At 39.9% G+C, this 26,314-nt stretch overlaps 1 protein-coding gene across 3 annotated transcripts in view; it reads right to left on the minus strand.

The window, feature by feature from the left end:
* RPS6KA3 (ribosomal protein S6 kinase A3) overlaps positions 1-25,469 on the minus strand; it is a 70,031-nt gene extending 44,562 nt beyond the window's left edge. For 2 of the 3 annotated variants that reach the window (XM_042866980.1, XM_042866979.1), the window contains exons 1-2: positions 25,237-25,469; positions 11,342-11,398 (exon numbers count right to left, since the gene is read on the minus strand). In XM_042866980.1, coding sequence (XP_042722914.1) covers positions 11,342-11,398; positions 25,237-25,308 — 129 coding nt within the window. In that variant the 5' untranslated portion in view covers positions 25,309-25,469. Of the gene's footprint in view, positions 1-2,401; positions 2,483-11,341; positions 11,399-25,236 lie in introns of those variants that run through there. The other variant, XM_042866978.1, reaches the window with a different exon arrangement.
* Positions 25,470-26,314: the final 845 nt, after the last annotated feature.

A 26,314-nucleotide genomic window follows, 5' to 3' on the forward strand; every position in this document is an offset into this window, starting at 1 on the left:
AAAAAGCTTGAAAAAGCTTGAAAAAGCTTGAAAAAGCTTGAAAAAGCCGGTTAAAGTTGCTGCTAGTGTAGGAGTAATTATTCTAATATATCAGAAAGCAGAATATGGTCCCGTTTAAAATTAAATTAAGCTGCTTTAAGCATATTGTGTATATATACACCAGCACCCAGAAATGCAAGAAAAGTGAGGCAAGCTGTAGTTAACACAAATATTTGTAGTCAGAAACACAGCTTTCCCCACAATTTTTGTCTGTGTTTCTTTAAGGTAAGAAAACTCGTTCACAGTATAAGAAAACCTGATTTCAGCTGACAGTAGATTACTTGTTGCAGATGACATCTATTATTTTACCTGACAGAAAATATGATTTCCTAAACGTAAACTATATTAGCAAATGTTTAAGTTCACATTTGTTTTATTTTCTTTCTTTTTAAATTGCTACGTGCCCAAGATGAAAAAAAACACAAAAAACAATGCACAGAAATAATAAAATTACTGTACTAATGCACTTTGTCTTTACTCTCTATACCTTCTGTTCTTTTCCATTCCTATTTTCTTGAGTACTACAACAATTTTACAGTCTCAGAGGATGCCTATATCCACATTTGTTTCAGGTAGCTAACTCATTCGCCTAATGAAAACCACAGACCAGGTTGCTGAGATCAAACTCCTCCAGTTCTTTTGGTGTTACAGATGAAGCAAGATAGGAGTCTGAAGAACGAGTCCCACCTCAGAGCACTGAGTCAACGGACAGATGAGAAAGCCCTCTGGATACTCTGGTACACTCTGAAAATACTTTTCCTCCTTGGAATGAAAGTACAAAGGCTAGGACTGTGCTCCTTCCTTCCCAAAGGAACTGTGAGTAGTTCAGCAGGTAAAGCCATAGAGATGAGGAATTTCTCATCAAAATCAAAAGCCTGACGCTGCCACCAAAAACAGTTTTGTAATATAATTCTTCTTTGATCAAACACCACAAAATTATCTCATGAACCAGGCTGTGCATGTCAGCATTGGAAAAAAATACTCACTGGGTGGAACTTTCATTTCCCAGTAACTTTGATACAAGCTTTGTTCCTACTTTGTAAGCATTTAAGTGCACTGCAATTTTTAAAAATATGGAAAGTTTTAAAAGTCATCTGTTTTTAAAAATCCATGAACATATTTAGCACTAAACTACAACAAGGATGAATCTTGTTTTTATTCAATAGTATATTCTAAAATTTGTAGTCTGAAAACCCTTCAACTGTCCAGCATTTTAAAAATCAACAGTTTTAAGGACAATATAGCTGACAGAATTTTCCAAGGAGGAAAATTTCTTGGAGACTTCTAAGAAATATCCTGCAAATTGCACACTGAAAAGAGCTACACTTCAAGTTGGTAAAAGTTTATTTCTCAGGGTTTTCTTTTAAAAAGCTGTATGTACAGTATCCTATATTCTATTGTCTTACAACTCATGTCCATTTCAGTGTTTCAGTTACAGCTAGGAAATTAAACTTCAGTTTCTAACACATACTGCAAAGCTTAAAGTAGTAGCTAGGCTAGTAAATGCTGAATTACTATCCCTTTGATTCACAAATTAATACATCTACATCGCTTACGGTGTTAAAACAGTATACGAGAATGTTCTACACAAAAAAAAAAAAAATTACAGGAGGATAAACATGAAAATTGATTTAAGTTTCAGAGATAAAATGCTCAAACACACTGCACTACATTTACATGTATCGTTAAAAAATTATGGAAGCATGCAGGATACAGTTCTGCACTAGACATTTTCTTAACTTAAAACACCTTTTATGTTTAAAAGTATGTACAGTTTATCTTGTTGAGCAAATTCAATGTCTGCTATGTCTAAATTACTATTTAAAGACAAATTAACCGTAATAATAACACAAGCATCTGTTCTTAACGATGTTGTAAGTAGTAAGTTTAAAATGCTGATGAGCCTTACTCAACAAATAATGAGCTCATACAATTAAAAGTATTACATACAATGTAAAAATTTAAATAATCACTAAACTTTAATTTGAAAAAAAATATATATATGAACATTTTAAATAAAACCAGATTACTATTGAGAAAGCTTAAGACATAGCTAAGCTCATAGACCTCTGGAGAAAACAGTAAGTTCCATAGCATTTTCATGGAGTAAAAAGTTGCCAGTAAGGTTAAATTATCAGCAGGTACCTTAGAAACTTGTACAAAATACAAGCAGAATACAAATTCCTTCCCGCTCCCCCCTCCATTTTTCTCTTTTTAAAGGAAAAGAATATACAAAGGCTCTGTATACAGACAGTGCTGACCCCAAAGCCATGAAAAACTGAAACTACTTTGATATCAGGAGCTTAAACTCTACTTACACGCTAATATATTTTCCCCCTTTAAGAAAAGGAACTAAGCTCACCCGAACAGAACGAGCACGCAGAGCCAGAAACTTAAACATGACTAAGAAACCATGATGTTTAGGTTTTCTGACTGAGCAATCCTAAGTCGAGCAGGGAAGACCAACCCTAGCTTTTTTTTTTTGCTGTGACCAGCTGTTCCGGCAATTAGAAAATTTCCTGTCAGGCAAGTTAGCCACAGATGGGGGGTGGGGCGAGAGAAGGGGGGAAAAAAGGTCAGAAAAAAAGAAAGAAATTGATTTTTCTTCCTCCGGTAAAGAAAAATGGGGCAGCAGGGGTACTCATGTTGCTGATGCTGTAGAGATCAGAACAGGAAACTTAAGCAGATCGTCTGATAGCAACATGTTGTTGCAGATGTTATTTATTCCTCGTTCCCAGGAAAGAACAAAAAAGATCAGCATCTATTTCAGAAATCAAGCTACTAAGTCATGTACCACTGCTTAAGCAGAGTAGCAACTACTTTAAGACCTGCATGTGATTTTCGTATTTTTATGGGTTTTAGTTCAATTGCACAAATTGCTATCTTTCTGACATCAATGCAAAGAACGTGGTAAGCTTTTACTTCATGGCTATGCTTTCTAGAATTGTTAGGGGGCCAAGCCGACTTCGCAAAGCCCTCTGAAATCCTGCACACAAAACCTAAACAGAAATTAATTAAACTGGATTGCCCAGCTTGAGTGTCTGACTCAAGCACAAATATTACAATGCTCTCTAGCAACTGAGTTCTTCAAAGTGTTTGCACACTGAACTTTTCTCGAAATCAGAATCTAATTGGATTCAATAGTTGGGTCTCTCTACATTTAGTACCTCAGTTACTGTTTTGCATACTGACAACTTAAGTATCTTCAGCATTGACCTTTATTAAAAGGAATGAATTAGAATATGGAGCAAAGCTACCTTTCCTCAAGCAATAAATAAATAAATGCAAATAATGACATTTAAGCAGCAGCAAATACAAATGCTCAGCCATAAGCAGAGCCAGGTGATGCTATTTAGTGAATCCATACCAACAGGTACAAAGCAAAATACTGTACTCCTTCCTGTCAGGAACATTAAAACAAATAGACCTTCAAACTACCTTCCTTGACTGGGTTATAACAGGATCACTGCAATTTTTTTTTTTTAGATTTTAATTCCTCTTCAAAAGACAAAATAAGTAAATCACTGGCTGTAAGCAAAAGAACATGCTGTTTGCCAATATATACCACATCCTGGTATCAGTTTCTAGCTTTGCCTTTAAACCTGGATTATATATATATTTACTCCAGCACAACAGAAAATCCTATTGCCCACATACAGAAAGAGACAAAATAAAGATTCCTCATCTCTGGCTTTATCAGGACCTCAAAAACAAAAAATGTGGTTTTTAGAAAAAAAAAAAAAACAACACCAAAAACAAAAGACACACCACCACATTCTCTTTTCTCTGGATCTTCATTTACACTACATCCACAAGGACAGCTCCTCAAATGTTACGTACTGAATTGTGAATTACACAAACATTCACTAACCACTTCTTCACCTTGAGTCCTCCATTACAGTGTGCTTTTTACAGACCCATTGTATTACAGCCTGCATGGGATAAGCAGCCCCTACTACAACAGCAGTAACGCAGCATGAAAAATGATTCAACCTTTGCTTTGGGATAAACAAGGCTCCTTGAATGCTAGGAGGTTACATGAGGATTTCAAGTATTTCATAAACGATACAAAAACTACCTAAAGCTTTCCTCTCTGCTTTAAATCCCCAGTGATTTCCCCCTCAAAAGCTCCAGTATGTGAGGAATTACAGATTAATAGCAATGTGGATATTTACACTGTGAAGAATAAAAAGGTTACTTCAAGATTGCGCTGTCAAACGTGACTGCACTAACAGCAGTCATCAGGAGTCTCCTGATCACTACATTTAGGTCTAAGGTACCATGGATTGCTAAAAGCAGAAATGGAGAGTAAGTGGTGTGCCCTACGCTAATTACAAAGTTCATTAAAGCTGAGAACACAGCATGAGTATATAACCATTTTCTTCTCTTTCCTAGCAAGTGTATATATGTACAGCACTACAGATAAACTGTGTCTGCTAAGGGTGACAGAACCAGGGCATTTCAACTGCAACACTTCTACAATTACTGACTGCTGCTCCCCAAACCTATTATCTGACCTCCCAGCAAAGCACAAAGCACAGAGCCCAGGGGTCAGTGGGGTTACCTCATAACAATAGTTCTCCTATAACTGGCATGGGTCTACAGCAGGTGGAAGAAATTTCTTGCTTTCTGGGAGAATAAAGCCTGTGTGGTTCCCAAAGAGCACTACCAGCCAACCAGAAACATTAAGATATATGCTACGTAATTCATTTTGAGAACCCCTGAGAAGAGAGCTTGTTCTTTTAAATCTTCCTTCATATGAGGAGACAGGTTAGAGAGCAGCAATGGCCAAAAAGGGAAGTTTGCGATAACAAGTATAAACTGCTCCAGCAAATTGCTCCACTAACCTTGAAGTCTTGATAAGGTTTTGTATTATACATGCTTATCAAGAAACCTAAGTGCCCCCAAATCAAAAGGGATTTGTTATGTCTATCAGTGCCTGCTGAATTCAACTGCAGGTAAGATTAAAGAAAATGTACAGATCTCACTCACACAAAGCATTTCGTCTTCCCGAACAGAAGTATTTTTTTTTCCCCCCTCCTATCCTTCTCTTCTGTGCTTTTAATTTGGATGCTCTGAACTTAGAGAAACTGTCCTAAGACTTGCTGTCCAAACACTCAGGGGTAAGAGGATCCCAGCTTCCACAGAGACTGGGAGAGCTGAAAGATGCTGGAAGAACTCTGCACAATATGGAAGTTCGTAAGATCTATTGAAACAAGCATGCACACTACAGTTGGACATCCACTTTTGCACATAACCAGAAAAACTTGAAACTAAGTGGAATAATTCATTAGGTGAATCAATCTATATCCTATATCCTCAGACTGAGGAGCATAATAACACATATCCTTTTTATAATGATAGAAAAGCAAAGGTCTACAGTATGGATTGCCTTCAATTATCTGAAGAAAAAAAAAATGAAAAACCCTCACTTGAAGAAGGTTAGCAGATGAGATACAGACAGTCACCTCCCTCAGTTTTAAGAAGCTGAATAATATATACTTATCTTCATAACAAACACGTTTGTATAGCCAAAGAAGAAATATTAGACGAATGAGAGGGTGTGGCAGTTTCCATCTGCTAGTTTACAGGCTTTTCAGGGCTACCATCTGTTTTGTCTCCATGTAAGAAGTGGATTGATTTTTAATGTTGCTTACAGGCTCAAATTATTCAATTTTCTGATCAAGACCCAGAAATTACACTGCCCCAGACACCAAGTGTAGAGAAAGGCCACTCTCATCAATGCTTTCAAGTGGTTGTATCCGCAACACCCTTAGGAGAAGAACAAATCTTTTGAGGTGCTTGCCTTCTCTGTATAGGTTTGACATATAAATTAACTTTTCAGATTAAGAGCTTCGTACCGTTTACAAGGATGCTGTAACTTATGTAAGGTCCACTAAATCCGTTCTTACATCAGTATGATGTGTGCACTTCAGTATAAGAATCTAGCACCAACAAAAACAAAACCCCTCTGCCTTTTACAAGGGAAAATTTGAACACAGAGAAGGCAATGACTGCACTTCATTTTTTAAAGACATGAAATAATAACTTCATAGCATACCTCTTCTCTCAGGAAAACTACAAAAATATTTAAAGGTCACTGCGCTGCTACTGATGACGTAGCCATTGTTCCAGCTAATATTAAGTAGGGGTTAGGTTTATAAATATTGAAAAATCCCACCCACAATGGTATACACATCCTGTAAGTTCAAATGCTTTCAAATCTCCCTGTTAAGCTATGCTTTTTTTTTTTTTTTTTTTTTTTTTTTTTGCCAAATTGCTTCACTTCAATGTTCTTACCTTATATTATTTTCTTGGCTGGTGACCATAATTGAGATTGCCCCAGATTACTCTGGTTTTCACATTACAGCTTGAGTTATGGGAAGCATGGGAGAACAACACATGATCACGGAAATTTTCAGTGTACATTTTTATTTGTTCATGAATTTCCAGTATTTTCTATAAGGCTTCTGATTCTAACCTTAATTCTTATACATACATGCATATATACATATATATACATATATATACATATATATGCACAATGGAGAATCTCAGAATTATTACTACCTATAATGGACAGTTACAAGTTCAGAAATTAGATAAACTATTTTGCCCACACATTTTTTTAATGCATCTTTAAGCTTTTTTCTAAAGATCTTAATATCCTCATAACCTTTTCTATTAAAAAACTGATACACAAAGACAACAGCTACTGAAATTTAGCTTTTCATCATCCAGATCAGCATGTTTTAAGACTGTTTCATGCTTCGCTTCCACTTAATTTTACATATATGTTATAATTCTTATTTAACAGTGGGGTTTTGTTTAAAGTTATACCAAAGCATAGAAGAAAAAGTCAAGTGAAATATTACACACTGGAGACAGTGTTTACTTTTTCCATCGCAGTTGTTAGCGCCTGAATTATTTCCACCCTGGACTGTACTAAAAACACAAAAACAAACCAGTAATCTTCAGTCCCAGCAAGCTATTGTGCAGAAATGTGTGCCAGCTTTTCCTGAAGCTTACAAAGAACTACTGCAACTTTTCACAAATGTTTGTATCCTAATATTTCTGTATTTTCAGTAATTATGCTTAAGCGAGTGCAATGATGAAGCATTAGATCTACTAGTGCTTCAACCACGATCAAATTGAATCTAGATTTAAAAAGCAGTAAAGCATGCATCATGATGGAAAGAACTCAAAGCATTTAATTTGTTTAACTAACTTAATCTCTATGGATATAGAAATAAAGAAAGTAATGGTACATAGCACAAAAGCGAGAAAGGTAGCAAGTAAAAGGCTTTAAACTGCTTCCCTTCTTTCAGTAGTCTCCATATCAGGTCATACTTTAGCCAGTTTTTTATTTGTTCTTACATTTATTTCCTGCTGAAGGTTCCCAGGTTACTTCCAACATTCAACAGATAAAAAATGTTGACAAAAGTTATAAAACCAGATATAACAAAGACAGTATTCTACCAGCATATTATCCAAACACTTAACACAGCAAAAGGGTGCAGTATTTTCAATTTTTCACCCCTCTTCTCACTCCACAGAACAGTGGCAATTCTGTCCTGAAGACACGTACACATCACACAGCCATGAGAATATTCTGTCTTCTGATGTGGCATACAAGAACCTTACACACCTCCACTGAGGTAGCACTATAATTGCTGACAGACAAAGACTAGCTTCCAGCTATAACTGAGCAGTGGGAAAAAAAGCACCAAAAATTATTGGGTTTTTTTTTTTTGTTTTTTAAATCACTATTGATAATCATTTACTCACCACCACCTAGAAATAAATGGAAAAAACAACTGGTCTAAGGAATTGAACTGCTAAGGCAACCTTAAATACCTTGAGCATCACAGAAAGAATATTAGATAAATATTTTTTAGTGGTCGCTATTATGTTTAAATAGTTTGCTCTGTCTCCTAAGAAGCATCAGTTTGGAAGCATTTGAAGAAAATACAGGAAATTACCTGGAAGTAATCCTGCAATTAGCAAACCTGAAAGAGAAACCCAATGGCTGAGGTGAGGTAATCTGGGCTGACTGATGCCAACTAAGCCACGTTCTCACTTCCCCTCCTCAACAGGAGAGAGAAGAAAATAAGATGTGAAAAAGTTTGTGGGTTGAGATAAAGGCCAGGAAATCACCAACCACTGTCACGGGCAAAACACACTCTGCCCAGGGAGGATCTATTTACTGTCAAGTAAAAGTACAGTAGGATAAGAAGAAATAAAGACAAAACTAAAACCACCTTCCTTCCACTCCCACTTCTTCCCAGGCTTAGCTTTATACCTTTACTGCTGTCCAGGGACCAGGGGGAAGAGATAGAGAAAGCACAGGGGGATGAGTTTTCAACATTTTGTCTTCACCTGTCCTTCCTCACACTTTTCTCCTTCTCCACTGTGGTGTCCCTCTCATGAAATACAGCCCTTCACAAACTGCTCCAGGATTGGTCTTTTCACGGGGAGCATGGCATACATATCTGCTCTGGTGCAGGGTCCTCTCCAGGGCCTGCAGAGCACATACTGTGCTCCAACACAAACCTTCCATGGGCTGCAGGGAGACAGCTTGCTAATTTGCTTCATGATGGGCTTCACCATTATTTCCTCCAGGGGCCAAAAGGAATCTCTGCTCTAGAGCACAAAGTACGTCCTCCCCTTACTTCTTTGCCAATCTCTGTCTCTGCAAAACATTTCTAGCCATTTGTAAGTACGTCAGCACAAAAGTACCACCTGCATCACTGACAGGCTCGCAATAGCAGCTGTGGGTTTGTTTTGGTGCCAGCTGGAATTAGCTCTGCCTAACATGAGAGCAACACTTATTTTTTCTCACAGAAGCCACCCCCTCCACTACCTAAACCTTATTACATAAGCCCAATATAATATAATTTAGCATACAGATACAAAACAAAAAGTTCCATAGGTAGAAGGTGAAGCTACAAATTCAAAGTAAAATTTTTATCAGGCAGGGCAACAGTCAGAATATATTAACAAGTATTTCAGTTCATTCATTACTGTTACCAAGATGTGGATGTTGTGGATGTTGTGTTGGGGGACATGGTTTAGTGGGAGCTATTGGTAATAGGTGAACAGTTGGACTGGATGATCTTTTAGGTCTTTTCCAACCTTGGTGATTCTATGATTCTATGATCACAACCAAAACCAAAGACTTTCCCAGGAAAAGGTGTTCTAGTTCACATAAGAATTAAAGAAAGCACTATAGTCTGCACTACGCAGAATATTAAGAACAAATGATCTCCTTCTGGTGTTACCTACAAATACTGTTCCTTCCTTACTCTGCGTAACATACCGTATCACCTTATGAGCCCTGATATATTGTACCTTCAATCATATTCAGAGTTCTGAAAATTGTGTTTTATTGGTAAGGACCATTTATCAACAAAATCTAATGGTCAGCTAGCGCCGTCTGATGCAACACTACAGGTAATGTTAGAGTTGCCTTGACAGCTGAGAAAGCCACAGGCATCACATGAAGAAACCTGTGGTTACTGGTATCTTCACATTACGAAATTTTGTAAAATGAAAGTTTGACTTCTATTGATAGTGGCTGAACCATCTGGCCTGCAATCTCCTCTTTAGCGGCCACTCCCATTTTCAAAAAGACTGTGTTAAGAAAAATTAATGCCTCTCCATAACAACAGCAATGGAAATGCTGGAATGTGGAATGTACTTCCACAGTCCTTCCTTACCTTTGTACTTCCCTTGAAAGACTACTGAAACCTGAAAGTGGAGAGGATTATGAGGTCTAGGCTTTTTATAGTTTACGAATAACTGAAAGAAGTTTATGGGGAAAGAAGAAAAGAGAGATAGGTATCTGCCTGCTGTAGGGGGCCTGCTTTGCAGGGGTCTCTAAAGATCCCTTCCAGCCCGTACAATTCTGTGATTCTGCATCTTTCGTGTCAATTTGCCATCTCCAACTCAGAGACCACTTTGCTACCATAAGTATTTCAGAACACGTTAGTTCAAAACTAACCACTGTAAACTACTGCCTACTGCTCAGATCTGATTTACAGTGAACGCCTGAGACCTATATTAATAGGTCAGCCTCTGGATATTTCATCACTATGGAAGTTTCCATTAAGTACGTTTCAACATTTAGTATCTCATCCAAGGAAGGGATGGATCCTAAGCCACCAGCAAAACTGATTCTTACAGTTCTCATCTTTGAGTATTTCCTCTTTTGTGGCGCCTATGGCTTTCTTAACTCTGAACCAATAAACCGAAGTTGCCTTCTACTCCAGCTAGCAAGAATAGTATCACAAGAGCAGAACTGAAATCCACATTCAGAGAAAAGACTTAAACCACTGTGCCACAAATGACTAGCTTTACTATTTTTGAATGCACTCCAGTGAGCTCCATCTTGGAAGAGAATCTAAAACTTTGCCCATCTTGAGTTTAGTATTATCCTAATAATCTATGTAGAAACAAAACAGAAACAATCTTCCAGTTTAATGAAGATTTATTATGCAAATATTCTAGTTTCATGTAGATCAAGAAGGACAATGAGAAAAAACTAACATGAGCAATGAAATAGAATAAACAGGTACTGCCGAGCAATCTTCTGATCATACAGAAAAACTAAAGGTAATAGCTGCTGCTGCACTTTACATACTGAACTAGAAAGGGAAAAGCTATAGTGTATGGCACTCATAGAATCAGATTTCATACAGTAGCACACACGCACCTGCAATGGAACCTATGTGGAATTTAACCATATCAGAATCATTTGTTGTGACATGACCAGAAATGAAACATTAACTGCTAATAAAGCACACTCTGGAACTCACAGATGTAAAATATGTTTACATGTGCACTGTTCAGACTAACAAGCCAGTGGCATTGCCTTGCTCACTGGTACAAGGAAAAGTAGACAATAAAAAAAGAACAACCAGCTTTAAGATTTGTTGTGATAAGGAAAGAGAAGCTCAACCTCCCCTCCTGTTGAGGAATGATCTAAGCAGCCACATTTTACTACCAAGTTTTTTCACTCTCCGATCCAATTTCTATAATATTAAATTTTGTGCTCTCCGACAGCAAAACCTAACTCATATTAAAAATAGTGTAGAAAGTATAAACATTAATCAGAACAAACAGTAGGATACCAAACCAGACAAGAATAAGTGAGAAAAAAAACTCTGAAAAATATCAGGATTCTACATTACTTGACATGAGATGCAAACCTGAACAAAAAGGCATCATCGGCAACCTGCAAGTAGACTGTGTGGCATCAGTGCATCACAATATAGTGCTATCTTTGTTACAATCTACTCACATTTTGTGGGTTGATATCATCTTCTCCCATAGGTTCATCCACAATTTGCTGTCCATTCTGTTAAAAAAAGAAAAAATACACAGGAAGTTAGTAGAGATGTTGAATTCAACTACAGAAATAAATATATTGCCAATGGTCTTTGACGGCATGCTCCTCTACAGGATCAAGAGTTCTTTTATTTTCTAAAAGAAACAAAAAACCAACCAACCTAACAAAAAAAATCATTGGAAGCCGGTACGGAAAGCTGCTGTTTGAGAGACATGATGCCACTCTCACTCTGATCCTCACGTACTACCAAACTGGACAAAAGTCACAATAAGAAAACTGTAAAACAGTTTAAGTCTTAGTACTACAGAGCATTATTTTTCACTACTACAACCTCTGCAGAAAGCTAAATCAGATGAAGAATGTGCAGCAATAAGCCGCAACAACAAACGTAAATACTCTTTTTAAAACCAAGTTCTTGTGCAGAAACCGAGTCCTTGCTGTCATTGGTACTACAAGAACATTTATATCTGCAGTATATGATTATTAGAAAAACTATGAATGTTTATGGTTGCTGGCTAATTAGATAGTCAACGTTGTACTTTTCTGTTTGTTTTTATTTTAACCTTTCTAGGGACCGTCCTGCAAAGCTTTCCATGTAAAATTTAGTCACGCGATTAAAAAAAGACTAAATGCCTTCTTGGTTAACAAATGCTTTCTGTTCCCCACCAGTGGTACTATACTTGGTGAATATCTAAGTGGCACTTTTCCCAGGCAGATGCCTTTGCTTACACAACAAACATATACATTAGCAGCTAATAAGGAAAAAGATATGCCTCCCAATGTAATAGCAAGAAGGATCACCTGTGGCTTTAATTATTCATTTGCTGTAAAAGTTTTACAGACTCTTATTATTCTTTTCAAAATAGATTTTAAAAAATTACCAAAAATGGTTGTGCCCTGTAGTACTAGTGGATTGTTTCCCCAGAGAACGTAAGTCCTAATTAATCTATTTTTGCAGAATTTAATTTACTTAAAATAAAGTCAGATGCATATATGGACAGATATTTTCTAGATGTCAGAAAGCTAAGGAAGCTGCTAGGCAGCGTTCAGAGATTTCAGCTTCTTCCTACAAGTTCCCTCCCACCATTCGTTTTTTCAGCAGACTTGTTGGGTAGAACCTTTCTAGCATTCTCTGCAACTGCTAGGTGTAGTCAGCTTACAGGTAGAGACTCTTTCCTATGAAAAGACAGGTTAAGTTCTAACAACTTACAAATTTCAATTTTCAGTTATGTCAAACTGAATGTTTAGCCTCAGATAATTACAAGCTCCCTACCAAGTTTTCCCCTCTTCATTTTCAATATAAGATACTAATGGATAAGACTAGATTATGAGAACTATCCATCACCCAAATATGACTGTGGCCTGCTCTCCACCCCCTTAAAACACAGGCATAGGGAAGGGCTCAGCTACTGATTCTGTCTGCAGTGCAGAGTTGTGACACAGGATAACATTGCCATTTTCTCACGTTAACAGACCTCAGAGAAACACTAGAGACTTCTGGTTAGAAGGCATGTTTCTCTACAGAAGGACCAGTAAGAAACCAGCTAGACTACAAGAGGTGAATATAATTTTTATAAGATGTCTCAGTTAAGGGCTGTCAGCATTGCACTTTCTAATTGTACAGCTAAGAGTTATTTGATGATGTTCCAAAAAGCCTCACCTTCCCTCACTGCAGCTTTTACTAAGAGTACAGACGGCAGATATTGTACTGTTCTTCCTTAAAATACACAACAATTTAAATTATCACATACAAGACCATTAAAATACCAGCTCAGCTAAGTTAAGAAAGTAGTGTTTTTAATGAAGCTTGCTTACAAAGAAACATAATTGTTTACATTGTTATTCCATATACCATCTCTATCAAGGCTACGAGTCACAACTTCCCTTCTCTCAAATCTATGACATACATTTAATCAAATTACAATTTAACTACACATCTCTGTGCTCTATTCACACCACAAGATAGCTTCCAAAATATCTCGTCAATAGGAAAAAGTCAGCAGGAAAACATCAGAACAAGAAAGACAATTGACTTCAGCCTGAAAGGAGGAGCCTGAAATGTCCTGACAGCTAATGATGGCTCAACTCTGGGGCCTAAAACAGGGCAATTTATGTATCAAAGCCATGTGCTCTAAACTGACTCCACATGCGGATTTTCAGAAACAGTGATTCCCACTACAACAGTAATTATGCTGAAGAATAATATTAGAGGCAGATTAAGAAGAATTAACCAAAAAAATAAACCTTGAGACCCCACTTATACTGCTTAAAGACAACTCTAACGCCACTGAAAATGAAACAGCTCCAGAAACCCCTCTTTGACAAGAATTGAGATCAAATCTTTTTAAGAAGGTCCCAATCTCTAACATCCAGCCTTTAACCTCACTGACTGCAACATTATTCTTCTAGAAAAACAAAAACAAAAAGAACAACCAAACAAAACACAGCAAATTTCTGCACCACAAATGAGCAGGTTTTTGTTTGTTTGTTTGTTTTAAACAATCTGGTTTTCCTGTGTAATCCTCCATTGCTTTCATTTGAATTCAAGAAACAGATTCCAAGCGCATGTACTGGAATGATGAACATACTCAAGAAATCAGCATGTATGTCATGCAACTGTATCTGAGCCAGGACACTGGATTAGCAAGATCTTTTTTGAACAGGTCTACCCATGCAATGATTACGCTAAAGAAATCACTGCATGGCAGAACCAGTTCTGCTCAGAACAGTGGAAGCCATGTAAGGCAAAGAAGAATATGTATGTATGATTTATGGTTTGTTGGTATGAGATGCCATTAAATGGAAAGCACTCGCGTATCCAGAAAGCCTGCAAAGTGTACCGGATGTCCTATAAGCTTAAGTGTAAAGCCAAAAAGTTCACTATGGAAATGACAACACTTAACCCACTGTAGAGCAAATAAGGCTGCAGAGTGTTTAAGTGCATCTAGCCCTTTCGTTAGGCTAGATTTGCTCTAGTATTTACTAGAACCAAGGACATGTCTCAGTGAGGTAACACCCTGTGACCATATATAATTACCTGATAAATATAGACTAAGAGAAGGCTAAATGCATCTTTTAATGTATGGATTGGTCTAATTCAAATGACAGAGACTATAGACCTTGATTACTTTTCAGCTGTACGGCTCCTGTAGGGATGTCAAGCAAGCAGAATGGACCAAAGATGTGGTTAAATCCAGTACTAGAACTGCAAAAACAGTGAGCACCAAGCATTTCAGATGACAGCACAAGAAAACTAAAAAAAAAAAACAACACCAAAACAAAGAACATCTACAGACAGCTCCTACTTACCCCTCCAAACACATCAGCAATCAAATTACACCAAGAAATGAGGGCACACGTCCCTTATAGAGGTAAAGCCACTCAAAATCCCATTTCCTTCTCCGATTTACAGTGGCAGCCATACTGTTAGCAACAAACTAAACTCCCAAAAAGCCATTGCCACATTTCACTAAGTTGGTAGAAATGAATGCTTAAAGACAGTTAGGTTTATTTTACTAAAGGCATGTGAGAACGAAGACAAAAGGGACCGTGCAGGTTCTTTGCTCAAGTTAAAAGCAGACAAATATCAGAGAATCTGCATCAGCCATAAGAGCTCCTAGAACCTGTGACATAACAGTCAATCAATTAAACCTCTTTTGTGAAGCAGAGGATATCCTGCACTCTACACTACAACTATGTATTGATCCATAGTCCTCATGTTACTTTCTTTTTTCAAATTATGGTTTCAGCATCTGCTGCAGATGAAATTCACCTCAGAAGTCTGTCAAAATGGTACTGCCTTCTGCACTCACACAATAAACCCAGCACACTGAACTGACTAGCACTGATCTAGTTGTAATCTTGTATGCAAAATACCTGACACAGCATCTGTAATAGCAACTTGGTGCAGAATATGTTAATAATAATAATAATAATACCAAGCACTGATCCTTGCCCCTACCCAGTTATTTACACGTATCTAAATCATTAATTGAAATATTAAGTCATATTTGTGTCCTGTAACACTCATTTTTTCTTATTTTTTCCTGTTAGCTTAATCAATATTGAAACAGATAGCATTCACTTGATGTTTTTAGATTTAGTTTAGTATCTGCAGCCTCACATTGCCTTTGCAAAGCAAAGATCAAAGTCCTGCTAATACGGATGTACTCTGTTGAACTGCTGTTCTTTCATGCATTTTTAACACACTTCATTTTTTCTGAAGGATGCAGGTTTGACCATGAAGCTTCCTGAACGCTGCATGCTTCCATATGCCTCCTGCCTCCCCTCAAACATCTTTGTTTTGTGTTTAGACTGCTCCTAGATTATTTTTGGATGGTTAAGAAGCCTCACAGCCAAGTATTTAAACTCCTTTCCAAGTACAATTGTCATTTGCTTTAAAAACAAAAGTGATGGCAATTCTAGCTTTTGATACAATTCTTTGATTAATCTTAACGTACCTACTGATATAAACTGGGTTCAAGTATACAAGACAGAAACAAGGTTTCATACTATCAATGGAGTTCAGCATGTTGTACAACTACTGAATTTTCCATGTAACTTGTGCCTTTTAGCAGAACTACACCCAACTAGTTAAGATACAATAAAAAGTGTTGTATCTGTCTTAGAGTTTACAAGTGGACAAATCATAAGTTATGAACTGTTTATCAGTGCAGACTGACATTCTGAGTACACAAATAAGCAGATAAAACAAAAGGTCTGAAACACACCATACAAAAATTAGCATTTAGAATTTACAAATGGACAATGACTAACAAAGGTGATGGCTTCACTACGCTTTGGAATGATAATTTAAACAAATTACCTGAATGTCTGAAGTTTCTCCAAGGTAATTCCTAGTTTTCTCCTAACAAATTACCCAACAATTTTTCAACAGTTACAGAATTTAATAAAACCCTTTTATTTCCTTTAAACATTTTGAAAATGATGTTTAGACTACAAAAAATAAAGATTTCAAGAAGTACAAGAGCTTTCCTCATTACTTATTATTTAGACAATAAAAACATTGGCAATATGTAGATCCAAGCTCTTCACTCCAGCATGTCCCAGGGACTCCAAGGAAGTGATACAGTTAGACAACTCCACAATCTTTGAATTGAATGAAGCTTTATCCATGCTCCTGGCTTGTTACATAGCAGCACAGAATACAGTATTCCTAGGCAAAGATTTCTAACAAATTTGCTGTTAGTAAAAGGTCTGGAACTATATACAGTAAAAGCTTTTGGCCTGCACATGTTTAAATTTGCTATTACAAGCAGTAGTGAGCTATTCTGAGGAAAAAAAAAAATCATATGTCTGCAGAAAAATAGTTGAAAAAAAAGACTAAGGTCCCCTTGAGAGGTCATCCAACCTATTCCAAGGAATGATCAGCTATTCCTACAATGTCACTCCAGACATTTAGCTCCTTCTAAATCTTCAGTAATGGAGTTTTCATAAGCTATTTCAATGCCCAGCTAAAATATAAGGCTTTAATAGGATCTTAATTAATGACTTACACCCTAACTCCACAGCTATGAAGCCACACATATCCAAAGCACTTACCTAAATCCTAACCTGATTAAGGCTTATCATATACAAGTAGCAGAAGTGGGCTATCATCTTAGACTTTTTTTTAGCTGTTATCTCTTAGAACATATTCAATGTATGTTACATATAGATAGCAGAAACGAGTATAAGAATCTTTAATTTTCAGGGAAAAAAAACATAAGACAAAACCTAAAAGATACATGAATTTATTTCTATAAAACCCCTACTTGAAGTTCAACTAATTTTATTTAGAAACTTCTAAGTCATATCGACTAAGGCGTCAGATTTTAAAAGTTGCAGGACATCAACATTTGCCTTTCTGTAGACAGGCAACCTCAGATATATTCCAGTAACATACAGATTATTATGAACATACAAAGTGAAGCCTCCCCATGCTATGATACCAGGACAACTGCAACTCCAAGACAATCTACTTTCCAGTGCCACCTTCTTCTCATTTAGTATGACACAAGAGTGCAGTTTTATACCACCACAGCCTAATTGCCACAGAAAAGCAGACCTCTTTCCTCCACTGTTACACCACCCTTGGCACTAGCATTTCGCCAACCTTGTGTCAAGAAAGGTCAGAAAACACCACCACCACAAAGAAGAGCCTGCAGCTATTTGTGAGTTTAATTTGCTGAACTACCTTGGCTTCAGGCAGTACAAGTGCCATGGCATTGTTTGAAATGTCAAACATATAGCATCATAGAATCTTTGTCCAGGCCAGCTATTTTTCTATAGGTAAAAAAAAAAAAAGCTCAAAATCATGTACATTCAGTTGCTTTGAAGAATTTTATTTAGTTCTTTAGCTTCCTACCTACAGGAGTGGCAAAGTGCTGCCATTAACACGAAAGCTCGGTAACCTTAGTAAAACACAACATCTATCTGTTCATTTGCTACAGATAGAAATAAGCACAGAGAAATCACTTCGTTCAGTATATCCAGTCCATTGCCACACGTGGGAAAAAGAATTCCTTCTCCACTGCACATGTTCTCCTAACAGTGATCGTAGCACCTGACAGTATCCAAGTCTCCATACCAAGACTGTACTTACATGAGAAGCTGGGGATGCTTCACTTCACTGTCTGCTACAGACCTAAGCCCCCTGAACATCCTGTACCTGTCAGGGCTCTTTCCAAAGGGGGAGCAGCACCAGGTCCTCACTGCATGAGCAACAAGGCTGCCTGCTCTCATTCCTTACAATGCAGACCATACGAGCTGGTCTCTTATAATCTTAGGATAAACGATAGAGGTTGACGTTTAATATTGATGTCAAGTAAAGCATTACCTATTTTTACTCATTTTGTCATTTAGCCACTCAAACGTTCAATACAATAACTCATTCTGGATGCCATCACCAAGTAATTGGAAGATAAGAAGGTTATCAGGAGTAGTCAGCATGGATTCACCAACGGGAAATTGTGCTTGACCAACCTGGTAGTCTTCTATGAGGTCACTGCTGGCTGAGTAGATGGTGGGGGATTAGTAGATGTCGCATATCTTGACTTCAGCAAGCCATTTGACACTGTCTCCCACTGCACCCTTCTAATGAAGCTTAGAAAGTATAGGACAGATAAGTGGACAGTGAAGTGGGTTAAGAACTGGCTGATTGGCAAAGCTCAGAATGTTATGATTGGTGGCACAGAGTCTACTTGGAGGCCCGTAACTAGTTGTGGTCCCTAAAACATGGGATGGAATCCACCCTCAGCAATTTTTCTGATGATATGAAGCTGAGAGGAGTGGCTGACATGATGGCTGGCTATGCTGTCATTCACCAGGATCCAGACAGACTGGACAGTTAGGCAGAAAGAAACCTGATGAGGTTCAACAAGGGTAAGGTGCAGAGTTCTACACATGCAGAGGAACTCTACAGACAAGTACCTAGGTGTTCTGGTGGACAACAGGTTGGCCATGAACCGGCAGCGTGCCCTTATGTCCAAGAAGGCCATCAGTATGCTGGGCTGAATTAAAATGAGAGTGGGTAGCAGTTTGAGGGATGTGATCCTTCCCCTGCCCTGATGAGGCCATATCTGGAGTGCTGTATCCAGTTCTGCACTCCCCTGTTCAAAAAATGTCTATAAATATCTAAGGTGCAGGAGGCAAAGGGAAAAGGCCGAACTCTTCAGCAGCGGGTGGCGATAGGACAAGGGAAAACAGCCACAAACTGCAGCATAGGAAGTTCCCCACAGATGTGCATAAGAACTTCTTCACAGTAAGGGTGACAGAGCACTGGAACAGGTTGCCCAGGGAGGCTGTGGAGTCTCCTTCTTTGGAGATATTCAAGACCTGCCTGGACGTGTACATGTATAACCCAGCCTAAGGAGCCTGCTTTGCTCTAGAGGGCCTTTCAGCCCCTGCAGTTCTGTGACACTGTAAAGACAAGGATCTCCCAGAAAGAGTCCAGTGGAGAGCAACAAAGATGATAAAGGGCCTGGAGCAAGTACAAGGAAAGTCTGAAAGACCTGTGTCTGTTCAGCCTATGGAAGAGAAGACAGAGAGTGGATCTACTCAGTGTTTATAAATATCTAAACTATGGGAGGCAACTGGATGAGGCCAGACTCTGCAGTGGTGTGTAGGACAGGGAGTAACAGCCAAAAACTGGAACATAGTAAGTTTCACACAAATATGCAGAACAACTTTCTTACTGTGAGGTTGACAAAGCCCTGAACAAGCTGCCTAGAGAGGTTGTAAAGGCTCCTTCTTTGGAGATATTCAAGACTTATCCAGATGCCTTCCTGTGTGACCCGCTTTAGTAGTTGCAGGAAATAGTAAAGTTGTTCCATATCTCAGTTTATCTTTTCAGTAGATCTATTCAAACAATTGTAGAATAGCAGGGGTTGGAAGGGACCTCTAGAGATCAACTTTTCTATCTCCTGAAACATAGGATTTCCAAAATGACCGTGAGATACATGTCGATCGATGTGAAAGATTCCTCATTAAGTAAATATATATATATATTGACATGCAGGTTTAAGTTCTAACAGTAATTAATTTTGGCAATCTTGTTATGTAAGAAATAATACACCTAATTATATCAAGAAACCAACTTTTGAGCCTTCAGAACAAAGTAGTTTGGCTTTAAGAAGTAAAAAGAAAAGCATTTTTCAAAACTACAATTAGCTAGACATTTAAATCGCAACGAAATACCATCTCTTCACATCTTCTGTGTACAGTAAACAAACTGTTCCAACAAATTAATGGCTGAAATGAAGGGTTAATAATAGACCTGGAACCTTCACACTTTTGTGAGAAAAGGTAACAACGTATTTAAGGAGACACATCCTAATTTTTACACAATCCATTTGTTTCACTCAAAGGATTTAAAAACAAAACAAAACAAAAAAAAACATTTCCTCCAAAAACAGTTCAGTGGAGCTTAGGAATACCACAGGGGGTTCCTTGCATCAAAGCAAGCATATGGTAACTGTTACTGATAAGAATGAGGGAGCAGTAACTTCGTGGTTAAGCCACTGGAGTAAGTCCCTGGAAATCACCGTTCATCTCCCAGACCCAGAACAGATCCCATGCATTATGCTAGATGGAGCCACTAAGATGCTGAGCGTTAATTGCCCATCTGTTAAACAGAACTGTTTTCCTCTTCTGTTTCCAATGGGTGAGGCATTTTATTTTATTCCACAGAATAAGGAGAGAGTAAGTACCATGATATCATGCATGCAAGTAGACAGCACAGTGCTTGCAATAATTAACCACTTCAGTGTGCACGAACTAAAAAATTTCCTGAAGAGATTCTAATTTCTTCAGTTTTATTGATAAAGTTATTCCCCCTCTGATATCACTAGGACTGAAACAAACAGCTACAAGGCTTTCCTGTTGCCTGAAGAACTGTTGCCTGAAGCATAAAGGTTTTACTATTGGAACACTACTATGAATTACAGTAGAAAAACAAAATCAGTCTATATCAGAGCTCCTGTTTTTGATATACAGAAATAACTAAACACCCACCTCAGTCTGTGTCTCACTGTGAATCTAAGTCAAGCACTTTGAATGGAAAACAACTACAATTAGCGTGCGGCAGATCACAATCAACTCAAAGAGAGCAGACATTCCTTTAAATGCGCCTGTCAACTTACATCTACAGTGTGCTAGAGACTAGCTGTGGCAAGAAATACTACAGACACTGTAACGAACAAAACAACTTGAAGAAAAGAACAGCCAATATCATCAGGAAACTGATGGAACAGCTTGAGAAGTCAAACTCAGACCTTGCATGAGGGAACAAACAACTGAAGAGCTCACACACTGCTGCGTGAAGGTGCTGAGGCAAGCCAAGCAAAGCACCTGCCTCCATCTAGCCACCAATAGCAAGGAATTAGCAGCATGTCACACTCAGTAAGAAGTTGTGAAACTGAAAAATACTCTGCAGGTAAAACCATACCACTGAGAATCTGAAAGGTTAAAAACAAAGAAAGAAAGAAAAAACCCAACATAACAACAACACTTAAAACATTCTCCATGCAGAGGGTATGCTTTCAAAGTCAATACTTACATATATACGCATACATATTCCTGTTTTTTAACCTTCAGCCTATACATATATATACAAACACCTGCTGTCTCTCTATCACAGGAGTTTGCTGAATACAGGGCATACTACTTCTTCAGGTGAGAATTACATTGCCCATAGCCACTTATAATTATGTTTCCATTGGACAAAACTGAATAAAAACCACCCAAACTTCAGAATGCACTGTACTGATTACAGATACTCATCCAAATGATAGCTGAGTGCTGTAGAGGCACTGCTGAGAATTCTAGCTATAATGGAGAGGTGATGAATAGCCTTTGAAATCTGTATAAAACATTTAGATGATTCCCCTTCAGCATTCCAGCTAAGTTACTATAAATCCAGCTTTGTTATTGCGGAACACAGGTCTAACACTGATTACACTAATCACTAGAGTGTACAGAGGTGATGGCAACCAGCATCTCGTGGCTTCAGGTGGCAAGAAACCTGATGACTTCAGATTTCGTGTCAGAAATATACACTGACTAAAGAATGTCACAGTGACATAAGAATTGAATTACAAACCCCCAAATTACATTATGCAGGGTTCTTTTGAGAATCCACATGACTGTCAAATGCTAGCACTCGTTGTTTTATGTGAGGTTCATATAATTCTGGATAGAGAAGACAGAACAAGGAATTCAAGAGAGGGAATTCACACTATCTATTTAGTTACCTAAATAGGTGGTGATAAATCCCCTATCAAGGGCAGCGGAAAAACCTGAACTTTCTCCACAGCCAATTTAGAGCACCTAAATTAAAACATCTAAAGATAGATGGCACGAATGCTTTCCTGGATGCCTAACAAACAATCTCTCCTTGTAGCCAGCTCTTTTGACATACTAGTGTCCACAACTTGGCTGCCGTAATTGTATGCATTCTGCTCCATTCAACATTAATATGCATAGCTGGGAGTTCAGATCAGAGGATCAGGGTAGTTATTCAGGCACACAGATACAAATTCAAATCAATACTTAATTTGCTTGAAAGCAAATGGCTTAAATAGGCACACTTTCACTATGAAAAACAAACCTATATTTGTTATAGATCTTGAGTCAAACCATGCGTCAATAAAAGACAGTGTAGTTCCACAAGCTTTCAAGTTGTTCTAATTTAAAACAGAAGCATTTAGAAATAACAACAAAAGATGCACCAATAAATGTATTATCTTTTAAGTACTTTGTCCAACAAATTTACACATTGAAAATGCTGCTATATAGATTACTGAACTAGTTGTAATTGTAGGAACAGAAATTCTGCAACAACTGCTCTCTCAAAACTACAAGTATGTATCCTCTCTAAAAAAACAAAACAAAACAAAAAACCATTTGCTTTATTTCTTAAAATGTTGTACAGATTTGCTGTTCTGTACACATAAATTACAGCAGCTGTTGATGGTTAACTATGCTACGTTTCAAATTAGTACTAAAGGTACTGCACTCCTCCTACTGAATTTGCTCACCTACCACAGCAAATCATGCTCTCGTTGGCAGAAATGTAAAGCTGAATATGGGACTCTACCAGAAACAAATAAAAAATAATCCAATATTAAACCTAGAGAGATAAGAGTGCATTCAAAGCTCAATAATTCTTAGCTCTGAGTAGATAACAGTGTTACAAGGACTGCATGGGCAAATCTGAGATGTTAGCAGAAACTCTCTACCTCACTTTTACAGCTAAAGACACTTGCTGCCATCAAACTATGACCAAAATCACAGTGAGGTTTTTCAGGAGGACGTAAAAAACGTTTATGCCCAAGGATACTCTTGCAGGATAGGGTCTGTAATTAGGAGACTGCTATGTTATGGATAAACACAACTCATGCAAATTGAAAATTTAAGTTATGCATTTAGGTCATTTGTTTATGTATTTGACAAACATCCATTTTCACTGAAATATCTCCTCTTAAAAAACTCATTTCAAGTAAGTGATCTTTCTAAGCCTGTTCATCTGAAAGTTTTACAGGAGCAGTCTGGTCATTTTCTAAAACAGAGTGTTTCTTCTCGAGTAGGGTCTTAAGGTGCACACCTGACCAGTTGTTGCTCCATGCTTTGTTAGTAGTCCCAGGGAATTTCAAGGTGTCCTACAAAATACTGACGTGGGTTTACAGTAGTTAAAGTGCTTTTTATTTTTTTTTAGAGGTGAAATACTTTTTTCAAGAAGTTTACGACAGCAGTTTAAAAACAACTCCTATCCGAAGTACACTAACATAAGCAAGTAGCAAAGTATAATCAATCATGCACTTACACACGTTTCAAATAAAGCAATCCATTTTGCTATCTTTCTAGCATATGTGCCCTACTACTATTCAAACTGCACTGAGGACATATCATGAGCATGGAAATCCAAAGTAACAGTTAGGACCTTTTCTCTAAATCATAAGTCTAAGCACCAAGCTGTCCTTCAGAAAAATCTCTCCAATATCTTCCCTTCAAACATCACACTGCTATTGCAGGTACTCTACATTTAAAAAAATAAAAATAAAATCATGTAAGATCACCACTTCAGAACTCAGTGATGGAATTGACAGCAACCGGCAAGAACTTAAAAGATTGCTCTGTCACGTGAGACTTGCAGGTTCTTCTGACCCTCAGAGATGCAGTCACTTTAAGCAGCAGGAATATATGCATCAAAACAACAAATGCTTCTGATGCTGCAGGAACTTTACAGTGGTGTCTCTCTCTGCTCTGCTCACCTACAGAATATATCCTAACCTTGCGTGTAACAGCTCTGGGTCGGCCAGAGTCCATACCGTTCAAGATCAGCACTGTCTGAAGTAGACTGGCTGCATATCAGCTGGAGCAGATTCAGGCAGAAGCTGCTCTGTCAGAAGAAGCCGCTTCTTTTCAGATGGAATCAGGGCGCACTGTGAACTATTAGAGAAGCACCGACTGGGTAGGTGTACTGTTTACAGAGATCCAAACCCGAAGTTCTTCCAAAACATACAGAAAAAAAAGAAAATAACCGAAGGCATCCGTGCCTTTAGATGTGAGTGAATTTAAGGCATCAGTACGGCTGAGGAGAGTAACCTCGCGTATCCTGCCTGGCAAGAGCAGGACACCTCACCGCTACCAGCGGCAGGAAGCCGCACGGCGCTGCGGCTCAGGGACGTTCCCCACCAACGCCGCCTTATGACGGCCGCGAGGTTTCCCAAACGCTTGCGAAACTGCGGACGCGACCGCGTCCAGTCCGGACGGGGGGCAGCGGCAGCCGACGGGACTGTCCTTAGCCTCGAGAGCACGGGGCGAGGTGAGCGAGGGCAGGCCGCGCGGAGACGGCGGGGCCGCCCCGGGAAGGGAAACTCTCCGTGACAGTAACCAGACACCGCTCCGGAACAAAGCGCCCGGCTCGGCCGCAGGTTACTCCCTCCCGGGGAAGGCAGGGGGCGGAAGGGGAGGCGCGGGCCGGTTCCGTGCTACGCGCCCCGAGCCCCGGCGCCGGGAAGCCCGGCCGGCCGCGGCCGTGAGTCAGTGCCCCGGCAGGAAGCGGCGCGCAGGGGCCGCCCCAGAGGGAGAGAGGGAGCGAGGGAGGGCCCCGCGGGGACACGCTGCCGCCGCAGGCTCCACTGCCCGCCCCGAGCGCCCTCGGGGAGAAAACTGAGAGCGACGGCGGTGGCGTCCCGTCCGCCTTCGCCTCACACAACTCTCCCCCGACACCCCTCGCCCCGACCGCCCTTAACTCAGCCCGCCCCACGGGGAGCCGCGGGCTCGGAGCTCGACCTCCCCGCCGCCGCCGCCGCCGCCGCCGCCGCCGCCTCCCCCCCGGCCCGTACCTCCGTGCTGCTCTCGGCCGCGCTCTCCACAGCCATCTTCTGCCAAGGGTCCGCCAGCTGCGCCAGGGGCATCTTCCCCGCCCGGCTCCCGCAACTCCGCGCTCCGCTTTCTCGCTCCCCCGGCGGCGGGGCGGGAGCGGCGAGGCAGACGACAAGCCCTCGGGGGAATGGCGGGACAGCCCGACCAGCTAAGAACGACAGCGGCCGCTCCGGCGGCGACTGCTGCCCGCTGCAGCCGTCCCTCCTCCCGCCCCCTTCCCGCTGCCAGGCGGGGCCGCGCTTCCGCCCTCCCACCGGCCCGCCGTTCGGACACAGCTTCCGCTCACAACATGGCGCCGGCACTTACCTGCCCGCTCAACGGCGCCTGCGCGCGGCTGCGGGATGGGAGTGTCGGTGCTCCCCTGTCGCCGGGCTGCAAGGGGAGCGGGAGGTCTCGGGAGTGCCGTCGGGCAGCTGAGGGAGCGGGAGGACCGTCTGCACCTCAGTGCTCGGCTTTGATCAGCGCCGTGCAGCCGTCTTTGTAGCAGCACCCGAGCGGGTTTTGCCTTCTCTGGTACCGTTGCTTGGTGCAGTTAAACCAAGCCGTGAGTTACGGGGCTGTTGGAAAGCCCAGCCGAAGGCTGGCACTGCTCAGGAAAATGAATTGGCAGCAGGGGGGAGACTGAAAGTTTGTTTGTGTAAGCGGAGGAGTAGCTGGAGGCGAGGGAGGAAAGGGAGAGAGACGCGGTTCTGTGTAGTGTCATTAGGCGAAGAGGGAAAAGCTACTTTAAGATGCAGGAATTTGTTTTTAAAGCAGTGCCTCTTAAGTGGTGGTTGGGCTGCGTGAGTAAGAGCTGCCCCGAGCGGGAAAGTCATACCTATGCAGGCTGAGGGGCAGGAGATGGAGCTGTCAAACGCCCCACAGGTTCTGAGAGGAGCACTGATTTCACTCTTCTTTATGCTCAGCTGTTAGCTACTGCACAAACTGCTGACTTCAACGTATCACAGAATCACTAAGGTTCTGTCGTTATGGTAGAATCACAGAATGGCTTAGGTTGGAGGAGATCTCAAAGCCCATCCAACCCCTGCCATTGGCAGG

This window comes from Lagopus leucura, unplaced genomic scaffold (genome assembly GCF_019238085.1).
Source record: "Lagopus leucura isolate 7727_CA_CO unplaced genomic scaffold, USGS_WTPT01 Super-Scaffold_100001, whole genome shotgun sequence".
NCBI classification, from domain to species: domain Eukaryota; kingdom Metazoa; phylum Chordata; class Aves; order Galliformes; family Phasianidae; genus Lagopus; species Lagopus leucura.